General features: G+C 40.4%; 1 protein-coding gene across 1 annotated transcript in view; it reads left to right on the plus strand.

Moving 5' to 3' along the window:
* The first annotated feature begins 426 nt into the window (after positions 1-426).
* The window catches only part of COBLL1 (cordon-bleu WH2 repeat protein like 1), a 96,663-nt gene continuing 69,996 nt past the window's right edge, over positions 427-27,093 (plus strand). Inside the window, 3 exon segments of the mRNA XM_088540359.1 lie at positions 427-536; positions 18,152-18,505; positions 18,597-18,749. Coding sequence (XP_088396485.1) covers positions 427-536; positions 18,152-18,505; positions 18,597-18,749 — 617 coding nt within the window.

Consider the following 27,093-nt stretch of genomic DNA (forward strand, 5'->3'; position numbering starts at 1 on the left):
GCAGGAAGGGCCTCACTGGAAAAGTGCAAGTGTGTAACTGCTGATCTATTAAACCTTTGCCTGGCTCTGTTGGACACGTTCCAGCAGTGGGTAGAGCATGAGTATGCAGCAGCCTTAAACCAGCCTGGTGGAGAGAGGTGGGGAGCTAGATCCTGAAAGGTGTGGAAGATGGGCAATTTGCTTAATGAAGGTTCAGCTACAAAAGCAGTGGGAATCAATGGCATAAACTGTCTTTCTTCTCCCAGGTTGTTCCCCTTGGCTCTCTCTACGTAGCCTGTTGCATTAAGTGGTTTACAAGGCACCGTAGTATGAAAAGGATATTTCAGCATAGGAGTGAGGAGGGTTGATGTTTTAATTTTGCAGGTGGGATGAGGAAAAACTTGTTCTAAAGCAGAGGCGAGAGCGTGAGAAGCTTTGGCAGCGGGAATGGCCCGGCAGCCGGGGAGCTCCTCGCAGGCCGTGCGGCTGCGCTGGACACCCCCGCCGTCCGGCTTCGGAAGGGGTCAGTGCAGCTGCTGCTGGGGGGCCTGGACCAGGTAACGCTTTGTCCTCTTGCACTCAAGCCTATACTGACCATATTATGCCAGTGCTTGCAGGTACAGAAGTGTGTTATTTTAAATTGAAAATGGTTACTTTATGTCCTTTCTGCAAACATCCGGTCTTTTGTTACCCAAGAATATCAACATTGAAGATACTAACAATTCTGCTTGATATGCAAAAATGCAAGTTTTTGAATTGATTTCACCTCTGTCCATTCCAGCATACACTGTAACTGTTGACTAAGAAGCCATGGAAATGCAGAAAGATACAAGGAAACTTGAAACTATTTATTGACTTTTCTGCATCTCCTAAATTATTAATCCTCAGTTGAAGCAGGAAATCAATATGGTATGAGCATTTAAAAGGCAAGTCATCTTTAATGAATATGTGTGCTGTTTCCTTTAATACAGACAAACTGCAACAGTGAAGAAGTGGGACTACATAGAGCAGAATTAGCTCTAAAAAAATGAGTTGTTGCATATTACTTGGGTATTGCTAATTGCTAAGTGCTCTGTTCCCAGCCTCTTCTGTGCAGATGCAGCCCTTTCTCCTAGGGACATTCTCTCAGCTTCCTCCAACCCCCTTGGAAAGCTGAAACTCGTAAGGGGCTTCCAGGGAGGACTTCTACCTTGGAACTAGTGCAGGATGCTACAAGAAAAACATCCTGGAACCGTGAACTGTGGTAGGACATCTGAAGAGGAGCCCCCTGGAATTTAGGAAGGCACTTTATTAAAAATCCACAAACAGTCCCAGCTGATGGTTTATGTCTCGGAAACTAGAGCTAAAAAGGCCAACATTGTGTTCGCTGTGCTATAGTTAGATATGTGCTGGGAACCCGCTTGGAGCTCTTCCTCATAACACCACTGTCTTAGCAATGTAAACTGCATTTCATTGGGCTGTATTTTTAAACTGCTGAGATAAGAATGTTTTGCCAATTGCTCATGATTAGATTTAGTAACTTGTGTAATAGCTGCTGGCTGTTTCCTTCAATAAGTGGGGCTTTTCATGATCGTGCCAACATAGAATTCTACCATGATAGGTCTTGTACATCAGGATATCAGCAGACGCAGTGTCATGGTACCGGTGCAAGTCTGTGAACAATACCAGCATGCTCTGGGAGAAAGAAAGAACAGTTTAGTCTGAAAAAAAGATAGACAACTGGTTACAACTGGATAGACAACTAGATAAATTGTAGTGTTAAAATGTTAATAACTTGAATAACTGCTCTACAAAACACTGATAAACACATTTACACATTTTCCTTGTATTCTGCTATGCTTACCTACCCATTTTAGGAAAAAACCTAGTAGTGCTTGGCATGCTCTTTTCCTTGCATGTAAATTTTTGTCAGTCTCTACAGGGCTCCAGCGTCTCGATCCAATGCATATATGGTTAACTTAAAATGCGGAAACATTTTATTTACTTAAGCAGAAACAAAATAAGCACATGCTTTGTTTTTCTTGGGAAAATGTAGACATAAAGATTTTCCTGTGACAACAGACTGTTGTGAAATATATATGCAAGTATGCAGAATAAAATCGAATGGACTAAAATATTCTGAGTGGTAGACAGAGAAACTTGGGAATATTAATAAATCAGTTGATAATTGGTAACAATAAATGAGTATTCAACAATTTAATATTAAAGTTAGTTGAATAGCTGGTTAACATATTAACAGACCATGATTTCTAACTAGGCCTTGAAGGTTGTTTCTTCAGCTTGATATTGAAACTTTTTAAAGAAAATAGATGGTTGTGTGTGTGTGTGTGGTTTTTAAGTATATATGTCATAAGGATATGAAGAAAGTAGGAAAGTCTAGTTGCTGTCTTCTAGAGTCATTACAAGGCAATTCAAACTGGATTTAGTAGAGATTTAGTAGCTTTACTAAAAAGAGCATTTTTTTTCTTTGGTAGATTATCTTGGAAATTGGAAAATTAATGCATGTATTTAGTGCCCTAGGGAGAAGGGGAAGAGAATCAGGCCACAGATTTGTTAGTACTTAGGAGTCTGGAATCTGGCAGAGTTACTGTTGGATCCTGTTATCTTGTCCTAGAGGAAGGGTAAAATCTTAAATTGAATTCTTTATTGAAGTAAGAAGAAAGAAGGGTATATGATGTTATATCCTTTCATTGGCAGGAGCAAGGAGACACTAATATGTGATTGTGATGACTTATTTGAACAGTATCTTGTCAGCAGTACCTGAGACTCTCCAAGAAATAAAAGATGTCAGTGATCCCTTTTTCTCTCCTTGCTGACAAGAATCATGGTAGGGATTATATATATTACATTAAGAAAAAAAATAGTGGCAATTTGCTTCCTATTTCAATATACCTGAGAAACCTTTCCAGCTTAAACACTCCACTACAGCAGTTTTTTTCATAACCTGTTTACCACAGAGAGGGCATTTAACCTTTCTAACGCATCTCTTCTATAAGCTTCCATTATTATATGAATTCAGTTATTTGTCTAGTATGACAATGCTGCATGACTCACCGGACATGTTAATAAATATGTGACAAAATATGTGATAGATGGGTGCAAACCACATACGTGTTTAGATGTTCCTGCCTTTTGGAAATGTGGTGGTGGTTGTAGAAAAAGACCAGCAGATGGTGTTCAAAATTAATTGCGGCATCCTGAGTCGTAGTGGTGCATATTTTCAGTTCAGGTTTTGTGCTTTTTTGGTTGTTTGTTTGTTTTATATACAGTATACTAATTATGAACCCCTCTGCAAATCATAGAATTTGGTGTTAATTGCAAAATCACAAATGAAGCATTCACCAGTGTCAGAATACAGAGGTATTGTAAACTTAACCTCCCCTGCCATCCTGTTTACTCTGAGTCTAAAACTGTGACAACCTGTTGACATGTCATATTCTGATTGCTGTGAATGAGCAGGTACTTTGAAAGCTGTCGGTTTTGCAGGCCATGCCAGCTTTGATATTTCACTCATAGGCACCTTGGCAAATATCCTCTTTATTTCATGCAGCAACGTGTGAAAATCCCCCACTCAAGCTGTATAGTCTCTTTTAACTGTGTGTAGTTGTAAGGTAGTGAAGTTATTTGAATAGCAAAACCTGAACAGCTGCAGTGTCTGCATTGAGGTAACTGTACTGGAAAGAAGAGAGAGAGATTTGAAGAGGAGTTAAAAGTGTATTAAACGGTGTAATAAACAGTATATTGACACTAGCATTTAGTGAAGGAAGGATTAGTTGGATTGCCCTTTGGTAGGACAGGGAATGTAGACAGTGCAAACTTGCATATCCACAGAGACAGCAAAGGAACTCGCAGTTAACGTAAATATGTGACAGGTAACAAATTCTGGGTTATATAAATTACAGAAAAATGTACACTTATATACTGCAGAGGTGTTTAGGAAGAAACAAGTTTGCTGACACTCTGGAAAGGCTAAAACACAATTCACAAGCAAAAAACTTGCAAAATAGATAATTTGCATAACATGTAAATAAGACAAGTACCTGTCTGTCTGTCTTGCTGCTAAGGACAATTGTCAGAGACTTAGTGTTAAGAATAAACTTTCCATTATTATTTCAGCAGACATAGGAGCGGGGAAAAATAGAGAATTGTTTATGTTAGGTTGCATATAAAAGGAGAGATATTAACATAGGACCTTTGAAAAAATTTTCCAGACTGTTACAGTGCATTTAATTGCTCTGTAATCCTCAGTGATTAGCACATATGCAGCATCTATGGAAAAGATCTCTCCAATTTACTTGTTCTGTTGTAAACTACCGAGGTTTTTTCATTTCTAGAAGAGGAAGTATGTCTCAATTACATTATGTTTCTATTCACAACTGCATAAACATACATAAAATCTGATTTCAAGGGACTTGGGATATGAATTAAGATCTTTGTTAGACTGAGAATTAGTCAGTCTGCCCTGTAAACGCAAAGATGTGGAAGTGGAGACTGCATGTCAGACGTTCAGTTGTGCTATAGGCATGGATGGAAAATGAAAGGTGTTTTGAAACTGCCGTTTTCACAATAACCCAGTTGGGGAATCATATGTATGCTGTGGCAGCACTTTGAAAAGTTGATCAAATGTTTTCTGTTCCTCAGTTCTGCCCTGCTGACAGGTAGGCTCCTGTTTGTAGAGCTGCTCTCTTTGCTTTGTCACATATAAGAACAAAGTTATTTGTTCATGTTTATAGAGAATAGGCTGTTATTGTAATAATATATGTTTATTTTGTGGACTCTATGCATTACCTGAAGTTCAGTGGCAGAGCTGGAGGAAAATACAAGCAAGTCATCTGTCTGTATGGGGTAGAGTCTTTGAGCACAGCTATTGCTCTGTGCTATGCAGTTAGGACTGCAGCTTATGTGCTACTCAAAATCAAGGCTATTTGTTAAAGTGAAATCTACATCCATGCAACATGTCCTGGGTATGTCTAAGCATATTATAATTTGCCCAGCAGCATAGAAACATTCAGGAGCTCCTTTGTAAAAAGAAGACTGAAAGTGACTATGAAGATTGAGCAGGGCTGCAGGGGTGTCTCTGCTATATCACCTCACTTGCTTGTTACTGACTTCTAGTACAATTGTTATTCTGTTGGTCTTATTGCATATGGCATTTATTGCCTTCTGCATAGTGTCTGTCAGTCCTCTTAATATGTTCAAAGGCCTTTTTTTTTTCCTGCTCTGAATAAATGATAGTTTCAAACAGCTTTATTTGCATTTATCTTTGCCTAAGGGATGAGATCATTCCTGTCTTGAACTGAGTGTATTTTTATTGTTGGTAACCTCATGCAGAGCAGTCTTGGCTGACTGGAAAGCCAGCACACGCGTGCTGAGATGGAGCCCATGGGCTGAGGGCTGCAGAGCTCAGGCGGGCGCGAGCTGCCGACTGCTGCTCCTGTGGGCAGAGTGAGAGGCCCCGTGAGAGCCTCTGGGGAGCGGGCGGCAGCAGCAGCAGCTTCACGGCCGCCTGACGAGCCCCATCGCTGCCGCAGCTTGTGCCGTGGGACGCTGCTTCGGGAGGCACTTGTTTTCAGCCGCGGTGCCTTTATTACTGGCGAAAAGTCTGTCAGATGATGACCTGTAGCAACAGCGTCGACAGCTGCAGCTGCACCGTTACAGTTTTCTCGGCGTCCATAACGGCTAATGCAGGCCAACACACACTTGCTTGTTTAATGCCTAGCCAGTGAGCTGGCAAACTGCAATCAGTCCCAGAGGGATAGACTTGTCTGGTTCTGCCTGTAGAGGGCACTCCTTCCTCTCAGATTGAGCGGGAATTAGAAGAGTTGTTTATGGTCACCTCAGCTGTCAATGAAGAAGCAGCTTTGTGATTTTTTTTTTCTTTCTTTTTTTTTTTAGTTTGCTGAACATCTGCCTTCTATGAAGACACTGAGAATCTGTAACTGGATACTTATGAAACAGCTGACAAAACGTTGAGGGAAAAGTTTAATAGGTGGTTAAAGAAAATTCCCAGACAAAAATACCATTTTACTTATTGAATTATTTTTAGTCAAAAATAAAGCTTTAGGAAAATAGTTGTTGTTAATATCTAACCCTCTTTATTCTAATACATTTTTGCAATAACTTAGTTTGCATGGCGCTAATAAACTCGCAAAATCCTTTTTACTAAGGAATATTCCAGGGAGCTTGCACTGAACTTGCAAGGGCAGCAGAGGTTGCTAACCGGAATGCTTTGGAAAATACACCATTAAATCAGGCTGCGGATGTGGCTAGAGTGTAGAAAGGTGGTGTTTTATTTCCTTGGAGCAGAGAAGCAGAAGAGGAAAGAGATTGTAATATCAGGGCTATTCATTAAAGCGTTTTGCAATATATTTGTTTTGATTTAAAATTAATAATTAAAATCTTTTTTTTTTCTTGTAGAGGGAGCATGCACCCTTTGACAGGCTGAGGAACGATCTTCATGAAGTATCTCCCCATCCTGGAAAGGAAGAGGGCAAGGAATGTAGACTAGCTGGAAGAACAGGTCTGATAAATGGTAACCCAGGCCCATGGTATCAGACAATGGCAACTGCTGAACAAATACTGGCACTGCCCTGTTAGCCTGAATAAGAAACAAGCTGAAACAGAGAACCCTTGGGAGCCCATTTCTGCTGTTCCTGAAGTGCCTCCGGAAGAGATCACTGTTACGAAGTAAGCAGTCCGTGATGTTTGAGAATAGAGCTTTGGGAAGCAGAAAGATCGGGAAAAGGAGGAGTTGCTACCTGTTTTTCCACCTTATCATAGGCCTGTATTCTGAGGAAGTCTCAATTCAGTGTATCAACGTGTCTGCGAAGTGGCACTGAGAACCCTGGGCCCTGAGGTGCAGAGAAGGTGCTCAGCAGGAAGGGCATCCGTGGCTACAGACACTCCTGTATTCTACAGCACAGTAGCACTTGGAGGCAGGTGAGGTTATAACATCTCTGAATAATTCTGCTCCTAAAAAAAATCAGTTCAGTTTGAAGACAATTCCTTCATTTAATAATCCAGCATATATTCATGAAACAGAGGGTGACTGAATGCTAAATTCCAACTTGCAAGTGTCTGACAGCTCTCTTCTTGGATGCATATATTTCTGTAGTCTCTTTATACTCTCACAAGCTGCTTGACACACAGCTTTCTCCTCTGAACTCCCATCAACTCTGTCACAAAGCTTACTGATTGTTCCTTAGTGGAATTTACATGATAAATATTTGAGTGCAGTCGCTGCAGATGGTAGGCTAAGGCTTGCTGCTTTCAATCATATATTACATCCAGAGGCCTTCTTGCTTATTCGCACTTCCAGTAAAATGGGTTATGAGCTGTAGCAGTTTGAAAAGTGGCTACAGTTACAATGATTGCCATGTGCAAGAAGCTTCAGGAAAGTTTTTCATTTTGGCTCCTGCAGAGATATCTTGTAGAACTGCACATCCTTATAATGCGCTCAATAATACACCAGTAAGTCAGTCGTGTCATGCCTAGTGCATGTATCTAGGAACACAGAGGTAGTCTTATGTCTGCCCGGTGAGATACTGGCACACAGACTAGCTTGCAATAGTTAGCTGATTTCTGTAGGTGGGATTATTTTTGTTTGTTTTGTTTTATTTTGCTGGGCCTTTTTGTAGACTTGCATGTAGTGAAAGGAAGGACAGGAAGAGTTTTTTGGAACTTGATGTTCACTTTAGGTTTGATAGGGAATTCTACCCATATTATTATCCTTCTTTTTTGTTTGATATAACGCAGAGTATCTACCAGTACCACTCAGGCAGGATCTGCTACTGAGTTAGATCCTGAAGGATCTAAGGAACAAGATTTCTAGCAGGAGTGGGAAAGGCCATTGTCGCCTCCTCCTTTTATTCTCATGTGGCAAACATGAAAATGTTGTCTCCTTAGATTGTAATTCCACCATTCCCATTAGGTACAACCTTTTGTCACTTTTGAGGCCTTAAGTAGAGAGGTTGAGCCGATTTCTACAAATCGGATCTTTACTGGGTCTTTTTCATCAGACAAGCTGAAACTGTCAATAATCTCTGGGAACTATATTTGGTCTTGATGAAACAATTTACATGGAAGAACTAAAACGTACACTGCAATGAGGCCTTAAGGCCTTAAATCCTGTGATTTCAGGCATGTTTTTTTCATACCTTGCTTTTACCAGTCCCCAATTTCCTCCTATAATAAATGGTATCCTTGCTGTTAATCTGTAACTGAAGTTGGCTGTTTGCAAATGAAATGTTGCAGTTCTAATCAGATTGCTGTGGCATTTTGTAATGTCTGATATTTGGGTATCTGGTACAATAAGGAGAGATCTCTGGAAAGGTTTGCTGTACAAACACAATGAGTAAGGTGTGCTGCACAGAAGGATTTAAGAAATACTTATTTCACTCTCTTCTTACCAACATCAGGTTAAAGTGGTAATGATTTCTGTGCATTAGAGATTCCTGCTGTTTCCTATTATATCATACTGAACGTGGATATTTTTGCTGTGTTGTCCTGATCTTTATCTGAATGATACTTAACTTGTACAGCATATCAGAGAAGGCCTTTTTTTTTTTTTTTTTAACAATACACTACTTAGATGTATATTTACAACAATTGGCAAGAAATAATTGTTACAGTTCTTTTCATCATGGCTGAGATACTGAATTCTGGAAGTAGCCCCACACTGTCCTCCATTTTCTGTTTTGTTGAAGTTTGCAAAGCTCTCCCTTTCTTATCATAGGCCCCAAATGTCTAGGATTCTTCCACAAAAGTAACTTCTGGATATAAACCATGTGAGTTCAGGCACAGACTGTGGAAACTCGAAAAATGGTTGTGTAAGGATACAACTTTGAGAATTTGTAGTACTGCTCTGAAATCTGTCTACTACCTGTTTTTTTTTTTTTTTCTTGCAGCACTGTGGTTCAAATCTTTCTCTAAGCTCAGTGAAAATTGTAGTATATGTTCAAAAATGAGACTGAAAGGATCGTTAGCTAGGAATGATCTTTGCAACGAGCAGCAATTGCTGCTGGTACCACCCCAGCCCTGTACTGAGCACAGATGGAAATCTTGCTAGAAATTCACTCAAAAGATAGCATAGGAGTTTCCAGGTGGCAGCCTTGTACAGATGAGCAGGCTTCTAATTAAAGTCTCTGTCATAAAATATGCATGTAAAACTGCTGTAAGTAACAACAGGAACTAGAAGTCTCCTTTAAAGTCTAAAAGATAGTATTATGTTATAAAGTAAGGCCCATGTCGTGCACAATAGTAACATTTATTGGGACAACAAAAAATTTAAAACACCCTCTACATGTATTTATAATAGTTTAAGATAATTCCCTCTTCCTATTATTCCCCATCTGAGGGATTGTTTTGTCATATCTATTACTTGCCTTTGTAAACTAATATAAAGATTAGTGACTAATTAATACACAAACTAATTTAAATATCTGTGACCTTTAAGAAGTAGACTTGACTGCAAAGAGGAAAGAAAACCTTAAAATACTTATGCATGAATTCTGAAAACATGAGGTAAATAGTACCCTTGAGGGTTACAAAGGATCTCGCCTTTGAAGACCGGAGCTTGGATTTCATCCCATCATGTCTGACTGCTCTATAGTGGGATAACTTCTTTGTAGAGCATATTTTACTGGAGAAAAATGCATGTTTATGTGACTCCTTGATAAGAGTCACCAGAATACACCAGGTCCACTATTACTTTTGCTTTGTTTACAACAGAAGATTTTGTTTAGTCTGATTTGCAATTCATCAGCATCATCTTAATTAAATAAAGTCAGGTTAACTAGGCTATTCAGGCTGTTTTTCTTTAGCTACACATTTATTCTAAACAGATATATTTTCATGATAAAGAAAAGAACTCAAAAACAGTTATTTTATCAAAAAAGTCAAAAATAATTTCATTTTATATTCTGTTATTCTGACCAAAAGTTGCACTGATGTAGACAAGCAGAAGTTTAGTGGGCATTGCCATTTAAGTTCAGAAGACTGAAATTTAGATTGGCATTCACTACCTTTCAAGCTTACATATGAAAGACAGCTAGACAGCTACTTGATGAAGCTGCATCGTTTTGCTTCAGTTCTTATGCAAAAAGCCAGTAACAAATCTGATCTCCTGATTAGACATCATGCTTAGACATCTGATCTGTCATGAGGGTGTATGCCCTAAAGAGTATTGGCATTTATGTTAAGATCTCTAAGCATCTACATTAAAATTTTTAGCTAAGGAAAAATAATTGGGAAATCTGCACTTGGCTTTTCCTTCCTTATTTTTAATTAGCAGCATGTGAAGTGGACAAAAGCTGGTGTGAAAAAATAAACAAACAAACAAACAACAAAAACGCTTTTTGCTGGAAAGACAGCAAATAGTTAAACAGTCTAGTTTAATCACTCTGATTTGGAGAGAACAGTGTTACTCTGGAGTTAAAGCTTCACTATGCAAAATGGCCATCTGTCCAGACTCCGAACATTATTTTTACTTGCATCATAGAACTGTATTTGTACATTGCAGAAACCATTAGCCATGTTCTTTGCCCTTGTTGGGCATTTTACCTCCTGGTTCTCCTCCTCTCATCTCAGTCTTCATAGTTCATACTGCAAGTTCATCATCTTTTCTTTTAATTCTGGTAATCACAGTGCATGTTTTAAAATAATTTCTTTCTGCCCTCACAGGAATCTCCTGAGCCACAGTGCAGCTTTAACTCCCTCTCCTTTTTCACTTACCTTAAATGTTCCAAAAATTTTATGCCCTTGGGCCAAGTTGTTCCTAAGGTGCATCTTGAATTATTTAAAACAGGTTATGCTCTAGGCTCTGGTCTGTGAAGTTGAGAGAGAGCAGTTAGTTCACTTGTAAAATACATGTGTAGCTTAAAACAAAAGGACACCACATATTTCTAAAATGCAGTTTCAGTTGTAAAATCAAAAAGAAAAGTGTAAACCATACAGGGTGACTCCTTATTTCTGCAGAGTTCCCTGTCTTTAGGCGGCTCAACCCTGTTCCTGTCTTTTTGTTCTTTAACTTCTATCTTTCCATCTTTTTTTCTTTTACTCTTTGGCCTAAATAGACTCTGGTGCATTTAATTAGTGCATAGATGTTTATCTCTGTGAATCTTAACCTGGAAATGAGGCCAAAAACTTGTATCTGACTATAATGTGCTGACTTTTTAAAGTGCAAGCAGATCACTAAGCATTTCATACACTGCTAAGGAGAGAGAAAACCTTTTCCCAGTGATGTCACTTCCATATCCATTGACCTGAAAGTGGTGAGTAAGGCCATTCATGATGGCCATTTTACACAAGGCTTCACAAGTCAGTGGAGAACAAGTAGCGGAGCTCTGCGTTACCTTCTGACGCCGCCACGCTGCCTTTGCCAGCTCGCTGAGTGCTTGGCGCCGGAAAAGGTGCGGTGCATTACAATGAGAAAAAAAGAAGACTGAAGGCAAAATCTTGAAATAATAAGTATAGTAGCTTCAAAAAAACCACAGACATCTGTACCATGCTTTTACTTTTATTAAAAAAGACTTTCTCTTTTAAAAGTCAGATCTCCGAATATTTCTAGAAGACCTCAGATGTCAGAGTGGCCATTCTATATCAGACCAAAGGTCTTATGTAGCCTGGCTGAAGGATACTAAGGAGAAACCTATAATGGTACTCGAACAAACATGTCCATCAGCCAAGAATCTGAAATTCAGGAAGGTTCAGAGCCAGAGATGACCGTTGATGGATTTTTCTTCCACTAATATCCAGTCTTCTTCAGGAGGAGATATGAGAGAGAAAAATGTTTCTCTTCCTTTTTTAACCTTTTTTCTTTCCTGAGGAAAGCATTGGCCCCATTTCACAGAACCAAAAATAGCTGTTGTGGTAGCATAGCAGCTGAGGGGCCTACGGGTCCCATACACAGTGACCGTGGCAATTTCAACATCCCCTGACAACTGTGTGTGATGCTGGAGCTACAGACTGGGCATGGAGTAGGCCTGGCTGATGCATTCAACACCTTTTTGCTGTATCTTGCTGTTTTCCTTTACAGATGAAAAAGTTAAAATAATGCTTCTTTTAGTGAGCTATTTAAAAGTTGTATCTTCAGATCTTTTAACTGTGTAGTTGTACAGCTAGATGTAAAACATCACACAGCCTTCTAAATCCCATCTAACTTCAAAGTAAAATTGGTAGAGCTAAAGATATTCCTGTTTGATAGTTCAATATGGAGCATTTACAGTTCTAGCCAACTTGTTTCTGTGTTTACATTTTACTTTATTTTTAATGAAAATATCTAGACAATTTAATGCAACTTTTCTGTGTGATTAGTACACACTGTTTAACTATGGTGTAACACAATAGACGTTAATAAAGAGTAAAAAGCAATGTAAACTGCTCATGTTGAAGTAAATATAGTAATTAGCATGTGAGAATTTTCTGCATCATTAGATTTGTTTTTATGTTACACCAAACAGAATAAAAACAGATTAATTTAGCCTTTTGCTTTCCCTTCACCATGTCAAGATACGAATGAAACTTTCCAAGCCATGCCATACTCAGTGGAGAGCAAGCAATGACTTTGGCATGGCAATTTGGAGGGAAGAAAGAACAGATTAACAGCTTTGATGTCAGGAAGAGTGCCTCCCATGGTGCATGGACACCATGAAATTTAAATTTAAAGAAATTAAAAATTAATTTTTAAATTAATTTTAAAAATGGGAAAACTAGAAAACGTTCCATATATTTCTTGAAGAATGCTAAACTAGAAATGTTTGAACATATTGTATACATGCACTGCAGTTTGATAAGTCAACAAGAAAGGTATGCATGCGAGCTGTATTTTTATACAATCTACCCAAAGGTTAGACTGCTCTCGCTCAACAGTCCGTGTTGCCCTTGGCTTATTGTTATGTGTGAGACTGCTGCTTAATTACCATTTGTTGTTTACAGGGCAGGGGTGGAGGTAAGCATCCTGTTGAGTACACACCACAAAACATATTTGAACTACCACTGAGTTACTCAGTCCAGTGTGCTGCTACAGCCAAATACAGGCAGAGAGAGAGAGAGAATTTAGCTTCAACGTGGTCCAAGAAGCCATTTGGAAAATGTGGTGTTAGCCAGTGCTGAGGTTTATGCAGCTGCTGGATTCAAACTGTCTTGGACATGTCTGCACAAGCGGCACTGACTAAATGTAGATGCTCACCAACAAAGTAATACTGTAAGATACTTGCAAACTGCACAAGAGAAACAAAAACAAAGCTAAGAAGGTTAAATGATTTAATATTATTTATGAAAACCCTCAAACTCATATCAGTAGAACCTTTTGACCAAAGAGCTCAAGGACTTTTTGCAAGCAGTGTTTTGTCTCACCCTTACGAGACGAACCTCAGCCATAAGCCAAAGTTGTCTATAAAATGCAGACAGCCCTGAGCTCCTATCCATGTTCATTCTTGCTTTTTATAATCATCCTAATAAGTGATGTATTTGTGTCTGAAAGGGTTATGAAAATGATTGCAGTTGATAAACTCTGCCAGTTAATCTAGCTGAATGTTTAGTGAGAAAAAAGAAAAAAAAAAAACTTATGGGCTAATATATCCTCTGCCATGACACAATACAAATAGAGCACATCTACTGAGAGTTTAGTTATTGCTACATACTTTTTTCTACATCTTCTTTGAAAAAAAAAATCCCAAATTTCTTTTGGATCTAAGCATATTTTTCTAATAGAAAACACAGAAGATATTTCTTATAGTGTTATTTTATGAGATACAGTATGACAGAAATTAATGCATTATTTAGCATTTGGACAATTATTATGAATACAGTGTTTATTTTTCCAAAAGAAATAAATAATCCAATATTCATAAATGTATTTTAATGCTTAAAACTTTGCAGACATCAATGGTGAGGATTTTTGCACAGTGTACTTTCCTAGTTATATATGAACTTCCATAACTTTTAAGTGCATGAAAGCAATGTAGTGAACTTGTAGTTTATTATAAACTCTAAATGAGTGTCATAATTTAAATACACATTTTATCTATCCTTTGTTGCATCTGTTGTGGTTAACATGACTTGAAAGCACTAGACAAAGCTGCTCTAAAAATAATTAACTTTGCAACAGGATACTTGAGGGCATATGTGATTTGGTATCTTTAAATCACTCTGAGCTCTGCATCATCTGAAACTTTCTAATATTATGCAAGCATAGTTATTGAACATTAATACTCCACTAATTGTTATTTGGTGCATACACAGAAATGCTGTTTAGCAATCAAAATCGCTTGCAGATCATGAGATGCAATGTGATAAAGTATTCACCCTGATAATCCGACCAGCAAAAATAACATTCTAATGGGGCAGCAATACAAATACATCATAAAATGCATCATGCTAATCTTTCATATGTCCCAGCACCACAATAGATCTCTAAGTCAATGCCTGAAATGTACACTTAAAGAACAAAATATATTTCAGACAACATCAATGAAAGATTTTTTTTTTCATTGGCCTCGGCAAACCCATGCTAATATATGTATCAGCAATACTACTAACAGTATTAGTGTGAGGTACCTTCTTGTACTGTGTTCTGATCTCACGAGTTCATGTACTAGGGCCCAAGTGTTGGACAGCTGCCTTGATTTCACTTTGGAATAAAGTGATCCTTCTCCTTAAGGTGGAATTGTTTTTCTGTAGAAGATCAGCACAGATATGACTTGAATATAAATTACTAAAATACAGTATTGAACACAAAGACTAAGTGATACTGCCTGTGTTAGCAGAGTCTATCATGCTTCTGTTATTTTAACTGGATTCTACCGGACAGCCGTGCACCAACACAAATCCAACTAAAGGACAATTTTAACATCACCTTTGCTCCCAGAGACATGACAGTCCTAACTTGAAGTATTTTCTATATTTTTTTCTTGTGTAGGAGGAAGATAAATCATTCTTTTTTTGTATCCCCTTGAACTTAAATCAGCAGTCCTTCCATAAACTGAATCTAAAACCATCAACATAGTGCACGGGTTGTCTTTATACTCAGATGTTAATCACATCCCGGTATCAGTGCCCTACTGGATAAATCAGTGATGCTGTACAAAGCTATGTCAAATTTTGGGCATACTCACTTCAAAGAAATAAGTTACTTATTTTATGATGTTTCATTTACTTTAAAATGCAGGATCCACTCAGACAGATGCCTTTTATTACTGTCCTATTTCCTGAAGCATCATCTGCAGGAGAGCAGGCAGAGAATACAACTAGTTGTGCTATAAAACTGTGCTATTCCCAGCTTCGCTGTTAACTAGCTTTGATTTTAGCAAATTCCTTAATCTCTGGGCACCTAAGTTACTTAATATGAGAAATAGAAACAATAATTTTAACTACTTTATAGTGGTGACATTTTACTATTTTGAAGTGCCTTCAAAGCTCCTTAGAGGAAAAGACGTTACCAAAATGCTTGCTATTCCCCTTGTATGTTCCTAGAGGAGAGCACAAACAGACTTTTTTTAGTTAAGTGCACACAGTTTAGATCCACGCACAATAACCCATGCCTGTGCCTACAGCAATGCGTTCAGCCTGCATGCGTGTGCATGCATCCCAAAACCTCACCCACATGCTGGAATGCAAACACATAAAAGGCAGCTGTTCAACAGGATGCGATGGAAGCTGATTGCCTGCTCTACAGAAAAATAAAAATACTGGTTTAGTTCCATTCAAACTAAAGCAAGAGTTGTATAATAATTCCTTATATTATCAAAATACAACAGTACAAAATACTGGAAAATATTTGTTTTTCATGCACATCTGCTATACAAGCAGAATTAAACAGCTCAGCTTTCTAACTGATTTAATGGTGCATCATACAATTGATTTAACAAGGTAAACATCCTTCAATTCCACATTCTACTCCACACCTATATTGCACAATATTATGCAATATAAGCACTGCATCATACTGTATGATTTCATACATGTAAAGCTACATTGTGAGTGCATTCAAGTCACACCCCTAAATCAGGTAATCACCCTAATAGGGTGATATACATATATATATACACACAGATATATATATATGAATAAATTCAAATGGCAGGACCTTGTAAACAGACTTTTAAAGTGGTAAAAAACATTGGAAGAGGCTTTTGTGTTCTGCTTACTGCTTTTAATAACTTTCACCAGAGGCAATGATGGCCATTGATGGCCTATTTGAAATTATACAGTCTATTAGCTTTTTACAGCATCCTTCGACGCATGTTGCATTTCTAGACTGCAGTAACCTCTTGAACAGAAGACAGCAACCACCAGCACCAGCCTTCTGGGTGGGTGGAGGCATGGAGATTTTCCCCAAAACCTCTAGGACAACTACTGACTGTTGTAAAAAATGCTATTACTGCCTTTTGAGAACAGGCAGGACTTTGTTTTTGGTAATTTAACTTGTGTGAAAGACCTATGCTTAGTAAGCTGCCTGGAACTCTTTTTTTTTTTTTTCTCCTACCTTAGAGGTGCTCTTTCAAATAGCAATTGGAAATAACCGTTCTTGCTACTTGAAGGTTATGCTAACAATAATCAGACCTGGTGTTAATCTGCAAACATTTATACTGAAGTATTCAAAGGTACCTAGCACAGTCGTTGAGTACAGTAGGTGGAGACTTGTCACAGGGGTTAATGCTTCTCACTAAATGATTGTTTTGCCTCAGACCATATGGAAAGGATGACATTATTGCAACTGTGCAGTTAATTACCTGCCACTTTGTTGATTAGGACAATGATATCTTCTGAGATCAGCTTGAAATAGCAAGGGCAGTATTCTTTAAATGGTTTCCTGTACAGCATTCAATTTGGGAGACATGAATAGTGTATTGATAGCCTCTTATTTGGTATTCCCTGTTGCAGCCTTCTGTTTATTGTATGTGAGAGTTACATTTGCTTTAGATGAGCAACATTTTGAGTTCAAGAGAAGGCTGTGAGCTTTACAAAACTAGGAAAAACAAAAAAGAGGAATTGTCTCTGTCAGCATTTTTAAAATATGAACACAGAACTCCTTTTCTGTTGTTAAAAAATGAAGTGTCATAGGCATCCAGCTTGTTCTTGCAAAAACTGAGATCCCTAAGTAAAATGCTATCTCAAAAAGCTCAGAAAACCAATTAAGTGTAGTCATCGTAAAGCTGTCACTGCAGAGCATGGCCTGCAAGCACTCAAGTTTAGAGCCAGCAGTTTTTCTACTGATAAACATTTCAGAAGTGCTTAATTGACAACCGAAAATTAAGTAGGTGAAGTGGTAGTGCAGGGAGAAAAGCCCAACCTCTGCCCTCATATGTGAGGCTGGTATCATTCAGCAAATGGCTTTTTTTTCACCAATTTCCCCATCTCTGTTGGAGAATGTTGCCACCATGGACAATCTTCATTAGGCTTAGTTGTTGTTTGAAGTCTTATGATGATGGTCCCTTTGCTCTCTGACATTGTTGAGTTTCTGTTATTCATGTGACATATCTGATACGTTACAGTCTGATTTAGTGTATTTACATGAAGTATTCAGCTACAGTGTACACTGGTTTTCAAAGGAGATTTTTAAGAGAAAGCTACATCAGTTTCGTATTGCTTAGTGGTCTAGCGAATTTTATTAAGGCAGGAGGACAACACAGCACTTCAACTTCTGTAACTGCTGCGTTTTGCTGCAGTGCAACTTGCTCCCGTGTTCCTCGTTTTCAGTTCAGTTGAAACAAAGTAGCTAGTTAGAAACACCAAGTTCTTTTGTGCCTGAACTGTGATCATACTCCAAGTGCAGAAAGTTACCCTGCAGGGACAAGCAATGTAGAAGGGAATCGTTTGACAGTGAAAAGGGGCTGAGAAGCTGTCGCTCTGGCCCAGAAAGTTGCTGAGCAATCTGAGGAGCACGAGGAAGGAAACGGCGGGTTGTCAGAGATGAGAAAGGCCCGAGACGTGCAAAACCCTTCACAGGGATCACTCCTGACAGTATTCTTATATATCAATTCGCTGAACACTATTTCTTTGAAAACTGGACCACAGAAAACCTATCTGACATGCATCAGTGGTTTGTTCTTTTTTTTTCCTTTGGGTTTAAGAAACTTTATCAGATTACTAGGGTGTGCCCAATGATGGCATGTGGTAAAGCCGGGTGTGAAAAAAAACAGGCAGCTTGAGGCCTATTTAATCTTTTCTGAAGAAAAAGAAAACGAAAAGCAGATAAATCCTTCTCGAAGAAGTCTGGTGCAAGTGGGAGTACAAACCCCACGGCCGCTGTGCTGAGGGAGCGGGGGCCCCGGCCCCGCTCTGCCACCTGCGCCCTGGCGGCTGGAATGGAGAAGGCCCGAGCCGGAGCGGCCGCCGGGAGGCGTCGCTGGCGGAGAGGAAAATTCCAGCCGGGAAGGGCGGCGCTGCCCCCGCGGGCGGCCGGGGCCGAGCGGAGTCCCCGCACCGACCGGGGCCGGAGCCGGAGCCGGGACCGCGGCCGGGCGGGTGGGAGGAGCTGGGAGGGAACAGGGCGCCTCTGTTCTGCGCGGGCGCCGGCGCGGGGCAGGTTCCGCGTTTCAAGTTTCTCGTCGCGAAGTTTCTTTTTTTTTTTTTTTTTCTCCTTCCCCGTGTTTGGGTGTATTTTTCCCTCCCCCGAGGTGTGGTTCGCCGAGCGGCCGCCCTGAGCCCAGCGGAGCCGTGTGCGTGGCCGCCGCCACCCGCGAGGGAAGGGGAGGGCACCCGCGGCCGGGGATGTCTCTGCTCGGGAGCGCGGGGGCGGCAGAGCGGCGGCCTCAGCCCTCGCCGCGCAGGTGAGACGGCCAAGCCCAGGCCGGGACCCTCGCGGCCACCCCTCCGCGCCAGGCAGCCGCGGGCATGGAGAGCCGAGCCGGGCCGGCAGCGGCCGCCGCGCCGCCCGCAGGGTAAGCGCAACTCGCGGCACGTGTGGGCGGCCGGGGCGCGCCCGCCTGGGGCTGCGTGAGGCGAAGCCCGCGCGAGGCGCGAGCAGGCGGCGAGGCCGGTGTCGGGGGCAGCACCTGCGGCGAAGGGGCGCGGGGCGGCCCCCGCGGCCGTTAACGGTCGCCGGCGCGGGCGGGGCGCTCTGCACTCTCCCTGCCTGGAAGCGGGTGCTGGGGGGACACGGAGCTCAGGGCTGAGCTGGGAGGGCGCTGGGCAGCCGGGCTTTCTCCCCGTGCCGCCCGGGCGAGCAGCCTCGGCGCTGGCGCCTCGCCGGGAGCGGTCCCAGGGGGACATGGACACGGCGCAACCTGCGCGCTGGCTTCGCCCGCACCCGCTCGGCGCCTCCGCTGGCACCGGGTGTTTCTCAAGCATGAAGCTTTCCGACCTTAGCAGGGTCAGGTAGGCAGGTATTGCCTTAAAATTCTGCCTCTAGAAAGGGTGGCGGCGGTGGGAGAGCAGGGCGCTCCCCAGCGCTCTTGTAACCGCCCAGACCGAAATGCAAAACATGGACAAGCAGCATCTGTTGGGAGAGGAAACCCGCTGGTTGGTTGGTTTTAAATATGAGTCTTGTCCGATGAGCGATGAGTTACTCAGAGCCAGTCAGGAAGGGCTATGGTTAGGGGAAACTTTGCAGACCGTGGCTGTGAATATGAGTAAAGCTGCCCCTGTGCCTGGCACGAGGACAGAGGTGGAACTGCCTGTGTCCAGGGGAGGAGGACCTTGCCTTGCCTTAAATAGATATAAATAAATATGGAAAAAAAAATGCACCTGATGACTTTACAGGCTAAAAATGCTGACAAGATTGCTAGAGTTGTCATTTGTAGATAGACAGGACAAAGTAAACGGGGAATGTATACTTTAACCCCAAGACTTTCTGGAGGCTTGTGGAAATTTAGGGTTTCTGACCAAGGTAAGCCAAGGTGAGCACCTGGAGCTGAGTGACTGCTTTTACCATTTGCCAGAGGTAATCAAGTGAGATGAGTTTGAAGTCGTGGTAGCAGCATATTCAGAAGGCTCCTGGGGAAGTGCTGCCAGTTCAACTGTGGCCTCGCTGCAGTTCCATGCTTGCGCTCATTAACAAGTGAGGTTTGGGTCACTAATGAGTTTAGAAGGTATAATTACAAAATAGATGATTACTACATTTCTAAGTCTTTAATTGTGTAAATCGGCCTGCTCAGTAGAAGGGATTGAGCGCAGTGATCATAGAATATACATAATTTTGGAAATTAATAAAGCATTATTATGTCTTCAAGGCCCTCACTTTCGCTTTGGGGGCAGGAATATAAAAACAAAACAAACAAAAAGGCATAACTCAGCTGTTTAGAAAGCTTCTCCAGGCCTGAAGCCTGCTGTAGTGCAGCTGGTTATACTGAATTTCAGCTGCTGCTTTCCAAACATCAGGAAGTGTGGTCTGCTTCCTTAATGTGACTTCAAGCATCTGTCAGTATTCCCATGTCAGTTTTGAAAAATGGGTATATAACAGCAGAACTTTACCCTGGCAGGTATGTTTTCAAGCATTTTATTGGTTGTTCCCATATTATTTGATACATAGAAAATGAACTTCTCATTCCTTTCCTGTTTCAACAAGAGTTCTTTATCAGAAAATGTTAATTGTTTCCTGAGGATGGTGTCTTGTTGGCTCATCCAAGCATGGAGCCTGAGACAACAATCTGGGTATACCAATAAAAAAGGGCAGATAAGTGTTTTGCACAGTAAGGAGTAGTACTGCAGCTTTTTTCACCAAATGAGATTGCAGGAAAAAATGTGCAGTCTGGGGCAAAAGAACGCACATGAGATGATTAAATGGATCATCAAATGGTATTATACTCCATTACAGCTCTCCCAAACCTGTCTAACCAGGTGGGGAATGTTGTTAATCTACAGCTGAAAATCGCTTGCAGTGAATGTGTTCTTAAGTCACCATTTGAAGTTATGGGGGATAATTACTGATAACTCTTTCAGCTTAAAAAAGGAATTGTGGTAAATGCCAGCAAGGGTAGTTGTATTAGAGGTGCCCTGTGAGTTTTCAAGTGTTAGTGTTTCTTTAGCCCGGGAGCTTCTGTGAGTTTTAGTTGTTGGTGACATATTTGCATGATTCTTCTCTATGGAATTTTGTCAACGGTTATACAGGGACAGCCCCTAGGAAAGTATTTTCTATTTTTTTCCTCAAAGGACAAATTTTTGCCTGCAGGATTGTGCTTTTCTAGTGAAAAATAAAATATTAAAAGCTGTTGTGGATAAAAATGTTCTTTTGAATATTGGTAGAGGGGAAATGCTGCTGTTTTCAAAGGGCAGTTGAGGTAAGTCGGTAAAGATTTAAAAAGCAGCTACTATTGGAATTTTTTGGAAGATGGTGAATAGGATTCATGCCCAGTCACTGGCAGGACATGCCACATAGTTTCTTCTGGTAGCAGAAGAAACTTGGCTGCATCTGCTTCTAAAGGCTTTTATAGCACATGTGCCTTTCTTGAGAGGCCGCACCGCAGAGCGAGCGGCTGCCAGGACAGCTCACGCTGTTACTGCTCATCACAGGGCTGAACTGGCTCTACAGGCGTGATGGGGTGACAGTGGGGGTGGCTTTTGAATTCCTTAACAGCAACAGTCAAAAAGTACCCATGACTGATATCCAGCTTCTTGGTCTCTCTTTTTGCTACGCTTTGCTGGACAGCGATCCATACTCCTGGAGTAAACAAATTTACATGACCAACTGAATTTCCTTAGTTGGCATTAATTTTTACCATGAAGAGCTGTATTGCAAATAAAACTGCTCAACTGTTGGAGCAATTTTGGGTTTTGCTTGATTTAACTTGAAGTACTAGAGTGCTCGCTGAGGTGTATCTTTGAATTAGTTCTAGTCAGTTTCTGACATGATTTCATCTGTTTTCTTAAATCATGTTTAAAAGTAGATGTTGACTTTCAAAATAACATATTCTGACCTGCCTTACCTAAGCAAAAAAACTTCTTTCTTTCACTATTATTTTCTTTTTGTTTGTCAAATGAAAACCTACTTTGGAGGTATGGCTGCTGCGGGAGGCTGAAGATGCCCCGGCAGTTGTTGTGGAGAGGCGAGAGGACGGAGGCTGACATGAGCTGTGCCCAGGTACTGCCAGAAGCGTCCACATGTGCCTTCGTGCTCCCACACCCTGGCTCTTAGGCCCAGCCAACACACTGGAACTGCTTTATAATGAAAAGGAGAGAGAAGGTTTTTCACGTGGCCTAGCTCTCCGAGAAGTGAGAGACACGAGTGCTTTCAGAGAGAACAAGGCGCATCGTGTAGCTTCTCCCCGGTGTGGCGGGCCTACCTCTTCTAACCGCTGAGGTCTTTTATGGAGTTGTTTCAATCAGATTACAGATCTCTGGAGACATTAGCTGGTGGTTCAGTGTTGCAAAGTGTCTGGTATCAGTACTGGCTGAAAATGCTGTTTTAAGCTCCCTTTGAGGTTGTGAGTTGAGCCAGTTCACAATATAGCCGGAGGGTTGTTCAGGTACAAATGAAGGTCCCCCTGGTGAGGGACGGGGCAGAGAGTGCAGCAATAACTTTAACTCTGTTGCCAGCCAAAGAGATAGACAAAGATAGACAAAGACAGACAGAGTTCGAAGTTTTTTCATTCTGGTGAGGTTGAGGTCAGGACTGGAAGGACTGCAATGCCATCTTACTATGAATTAGCCTATATGTAGTGCATTAGAGAGTTGCAGATATGAGATAGCGGTGAATTAGTTGTTGTTGGTTTTTTTTTTTTTTTTTTTTTTTTTTTTTACTGCAGAACCTTCGATGGAACTGGATTAGACATAAGGACATTCAATATTAGAGATTTATTGCAATTAAAGTTCATCAAGGTTCTTCAATAAAGTATTTTTGTAAGACTTCCTCTTTGCCTCCCCCCCCCCCCCCCAAATTTTACCCTTATCAATGCTCCAAAATCCAAAAGGGTGAGGTCATTTGTGATGCACTGTATTTCTGCCTTCTTTTCTGTGCAGTTCTGTTCATGAGATAAGGTCCTGCTTCCCCGCTTAGGGCGTGCTGCTAACGGGCTTACTAATTTTTTCAGTAGTATTGAAAATTCTGGGTGTCACAGATAGCAAAAGGAATCAGAACTTAGGCTCACATGGGTCTAAGGATGTTAGCTGTGCTTTATCTCTTGGATTGAGGAGTTCGCGTTAGATAGTTTGTTGTTATTGCCCTGGAGACCCTGATGGAGAACAGCTATTTGAGAAGTTAGAAAACGGAAAAAACTTTGAGAATTTGTTACAGTAGAGTTTGCTGCATTTTTGCAACAGAGTTAACTATTCTGTGGGTGGATCCTCTTGGAGGCCAGTGGACTGTTGAGGATTTCAGGGTGGAATTTACCACATGAATTCTGAACATGCACCTAATACTTTCTGAGGCGGTTATGTGTTCTTAGTGGTGCTTCTGCCTTTACTAAGGCTACTGCCTTAGTAAATAATTGCATCAAATAATTGCATGACATAATGGTGCTGAGGCTGGTTTCATTACTCGATTTGTCAGATCTGAAGTTATAACTCGGCGCTTATCAAGTACTTGATGGTAATGTTCAAAAGAGCGTGTTGCTATAGCAATGAGATCAAGGAAACATTCGAGGTCTGAGGAATGTGGATACTGAGGTGAAGAAATTGCGTGGGAGGATAATATGTAAATAGAGAAACTAGTAGAGTTCTTTTAAAAAGTTTTGCAAGTCTGATATCCTCTCAAGAGGAATGGTGAAAGCTAGTAGTGAGGTATCACAATATGAAAGGGAAGAAATGCTTCAGGTTAGAAGATGGATTTTACTGATGTCTTCCAGAAGAAGCTGAAGGTATTTACAGGATTTCTGTCATCTGTCAGATAAATTTATTCATCAGGAATATTTTGAAGTTACAATAAATGGTATAAGTCACTAAGTCTAGCAACATCTAAATAGACTTTCTTTTATCAAGCTCAGTACTCCTTCTGGCTCTCTTGACTATAACTTGGGAGAAAAATTTTGAATATCTGTTCTGGATAGATTAGTAGCTGTGTTTCTAGCTGCAACTGTTTTAATTTTATTACAGTTAATAAAAATCTCTGAGCACCTGATCCCAAATTATCCAGACAGACATTGGAGTTGTAACAGTGTCAGAATTATTGCATTAATGGAGGGGATAAAAGACAGGCTGGGCTGCTTTTAAGGCTGTTTGCAAGATAAAGCAGATTATACTTCTTTACCTGCCTCTCACTCTCTTCCCCAATGACTGACCTACTGCTCTGACTTAAGTTCACACTGCTGCCTGTTGCTTAAGAAAGAGTTATTCCTTCTTAAGTATGTACAGTACGTATTTCCTGTCACTATATACATTGCTCTGAAACTCAGAGTTGACGTCAAAGCATGAGAGGATGACAAAAAGGCAGTGTCCTGTAGAGTTCTGTGGCTGTGCCCAGCATTAGCACAATGAAGAGGAAGCTCCAGCTGTGCAGAGTGCAACAGAGAATTCAAGGGGAGAAAAAAACACCATCAAAAACCCCTACTGTTTTGAGCTATAATATCCAATGAATAATCATTTTCTGAGGTGAAGTCCCACAACTGCAACACTCTGTATGAAACTGAAGTTCCTCATTTACTGACTGGAGTTCTAGAGATGCTTTGTGACTTAAAATCTGCAATGGACTAATGGTTAGAAGTGCTTTTTTCATAGCTAGAAAACACTTTTTTTTTTTTTTTTTTCCTGCATGGGTAGTAGAATACCATGAAAATCATTACTGAGTTGAGATTTCCTGGTTTTGTTTTTTATTTCTTAGGAAATTATCCAGTTCAAAATGGGCACGTACATTTGTAAGTATCTTTTTGTGGTTGTAAACAGTCCAAGAGCTGTCTGTGATTGATGATGGTTCCCTAATCTATCTACGAAATGTCTCCCGTGGGAGCCAGCGTGTATGTTGACTGTTCTGCAAGACTGGGATTGTCAGGATTGCTATTTCCAGTTAAACAGATCACATGAATATTTTTAGCTAGACATAAGTTTTCTACTGTGAGAAAGCATTCATTTTACTGGAAACTTTAGTTTAGTAAATGTTATCGTTGAATAAATACCTTTCTCTTTTACAACTCTACTTAAAAGTCCTTTCTGTGCATTTCTTTGATTTTTTTTCTTTTCCTTTTTTTTTTTTTCCTTGTCCACTTTTGGAAATGTAATGATTTGGTTTCAAAACCATAGCTCAAGCTTTTTAATAAAGGAAAACAACAAGAAAAACCATGAAATCTACTTAGAAAAGTGTATACAACAATTACTCTGTGATAGGTAGGAAATAGTAAATGTTGTGGTCTTGAATTTTCTCAAATACTAATGATCATGTAGTTTGTATTCTCTACTCTGCATTTCTCCTATAAAATGATATAATCTTACCCCCGCCACCAAAAAAAAAAAAAAGTGTTTAAAGTAACATCATTAGAAACTTGAATGTTTTTCTCTAATATTCTCTTTCAAAATTTATGTTTCTGAGTGGGATTTCTTCATTTTGATTTTAAAAGTCATTTTCTTTTGTGGACCTTGATTTTATGTTAAGGATAAAATTTTTCCCCTTTGCATTGTACCTCGCCTTGGTATCAGTCCTTCAGATGTGTTTCCCCCCCCCCCCCCCCCCCCAAAGACTAAGGACTTGTATATTGCTTTATAGCAACTACCTCTAAACATTTTGCTATGGGGAGGCATAAATTACAATCAGCTTACAGGTAAAGTTCTTGAAAATAGGATGTGTGTAGCTGTGGCTGTTTTACTCTCCTGCTCTCTCACCCCTACACTTTGAACCAAAAATTGCATATGCAGTTTGACAAATTCCTTAAAAGTTGATATTCAGTACAAAACTCTTTATATGATCTGAACCACTTGTTTGCAAATTGTCCGCTCATGTGGTTAGTGAAGGAGGGGGCTGTGAAACAACTAAGGTCATGAAAGGAAAACATGGGGGCTCTGTTGTTCTGATCTGGAGTCATCGGTGGCCATTACAAGGTTGCCTTGGATTAAAATAATAAATAAATAAAAGTGAGGTGGCTGTTTTGTTTCTTTGTGTAAAACAAGCTGTCAGTTTTAATTTTTACGGATGCATCCACCTGCTCTTGCCAGGAGCTTAGCTGAGTGGAGGGAGTTAAATGAGAATAATGCAGGACATAGGACCATCAGTAGGGTAACAATGGCAAACTTGTGTTACTGCTGCACAGGCAGTCTTAAAAAACAAAACAAAAAAATCAGGTAAGTTTAATGACAACAAAAGGCTTGAATTTCATGATTTCATTCTGGAGGTCACACTATGCATAAATACTGAGATGATTAGAAGATTGAGAGAGAGGCCTACAGGGCAGCAGTTTTGTTCTTTCCTGTTGGTTTTGCTCTTTACCTTTTTAAAACCTAGTCAAGTCCTTGTTTACTGTCAGACTGGCCCAACAAAACAATTGGACCAAATAGTTCAGGTAGAAGGTGATCTGCGTGTGCTGACATGTCTGGGTTTAACTCTTCTTGTGATAAGAATGTTGAAAGCATTTTCTGCTTGGGAGGAGCAATTACTTCTGTCTCTGGATCTAGTAAGAAGTGGGGAAAAAAAGTCTGTTAATGAGTTTTAAACATTTCTTAACTTTACTCCTATTTTGGGAGGTAAACTCTTCAGGCAGAACTGACGGAAATCTCTGGTCCTTCAGTTTGGAAAAAAAGAAACAATAAGAAATTAGTAAATGACTACTGTGTAGCAGGCAGGTTTCCAGAAGTGGCATATTTTCTGCTGTTTATGTAAATCAGAAGTTCAGGCTACGACAGAAGTATGCACTTTGACAACTCTCTTAGTTCATAAACTTGATTCCTGATGAAAGGTCAAAAATCAAATGCAGCTGTGCTGAGTGTTGTGCCTTGGTTCCTGTTTTCCTGTTATTTAACGCTTGCTGCCTTCTCAGTCTACTCTGAAGTCTCCAGGCATAAACTTCCCTGCTGGTGTCTGACTCTGGTCTCTCACTTCCCTTCCTTAGCAATTTGGATGGATTCTCTCCTTCCACCCACACTAAGTAGCCTCACTAATTCCATCCTAGTGCCCTCTCTGAGCTATTTTTACCTCATTCATTTTTAACATGCTCACTACTTGGAGAAAGTCCTGGCATGCTAAATCTTAATGTGCTCCTTTTCTAAAAGCCTTTATTGTTCATCATGCTGAGGAGCTTCGAAGATGAGTAGCATCTCTTT

The sequence above is a fragment of the Tinamus guttatus genome, unplaced genomic scaffold (genome assembly GCF_059628265.1).
Source record: "Tinamus guttatus ecotype Peru unplaced genomic scaffold, ASM5962826v1 Tinamus_guttatus_pri_ptg000060l, whole genome shotgun sequence".
Lineage (NCBI taxonomy): Eukaryota > Metazoa > Chordata > Aves > Tinamiformes > Tinamidae > Tinamus > Tinamus guttatus.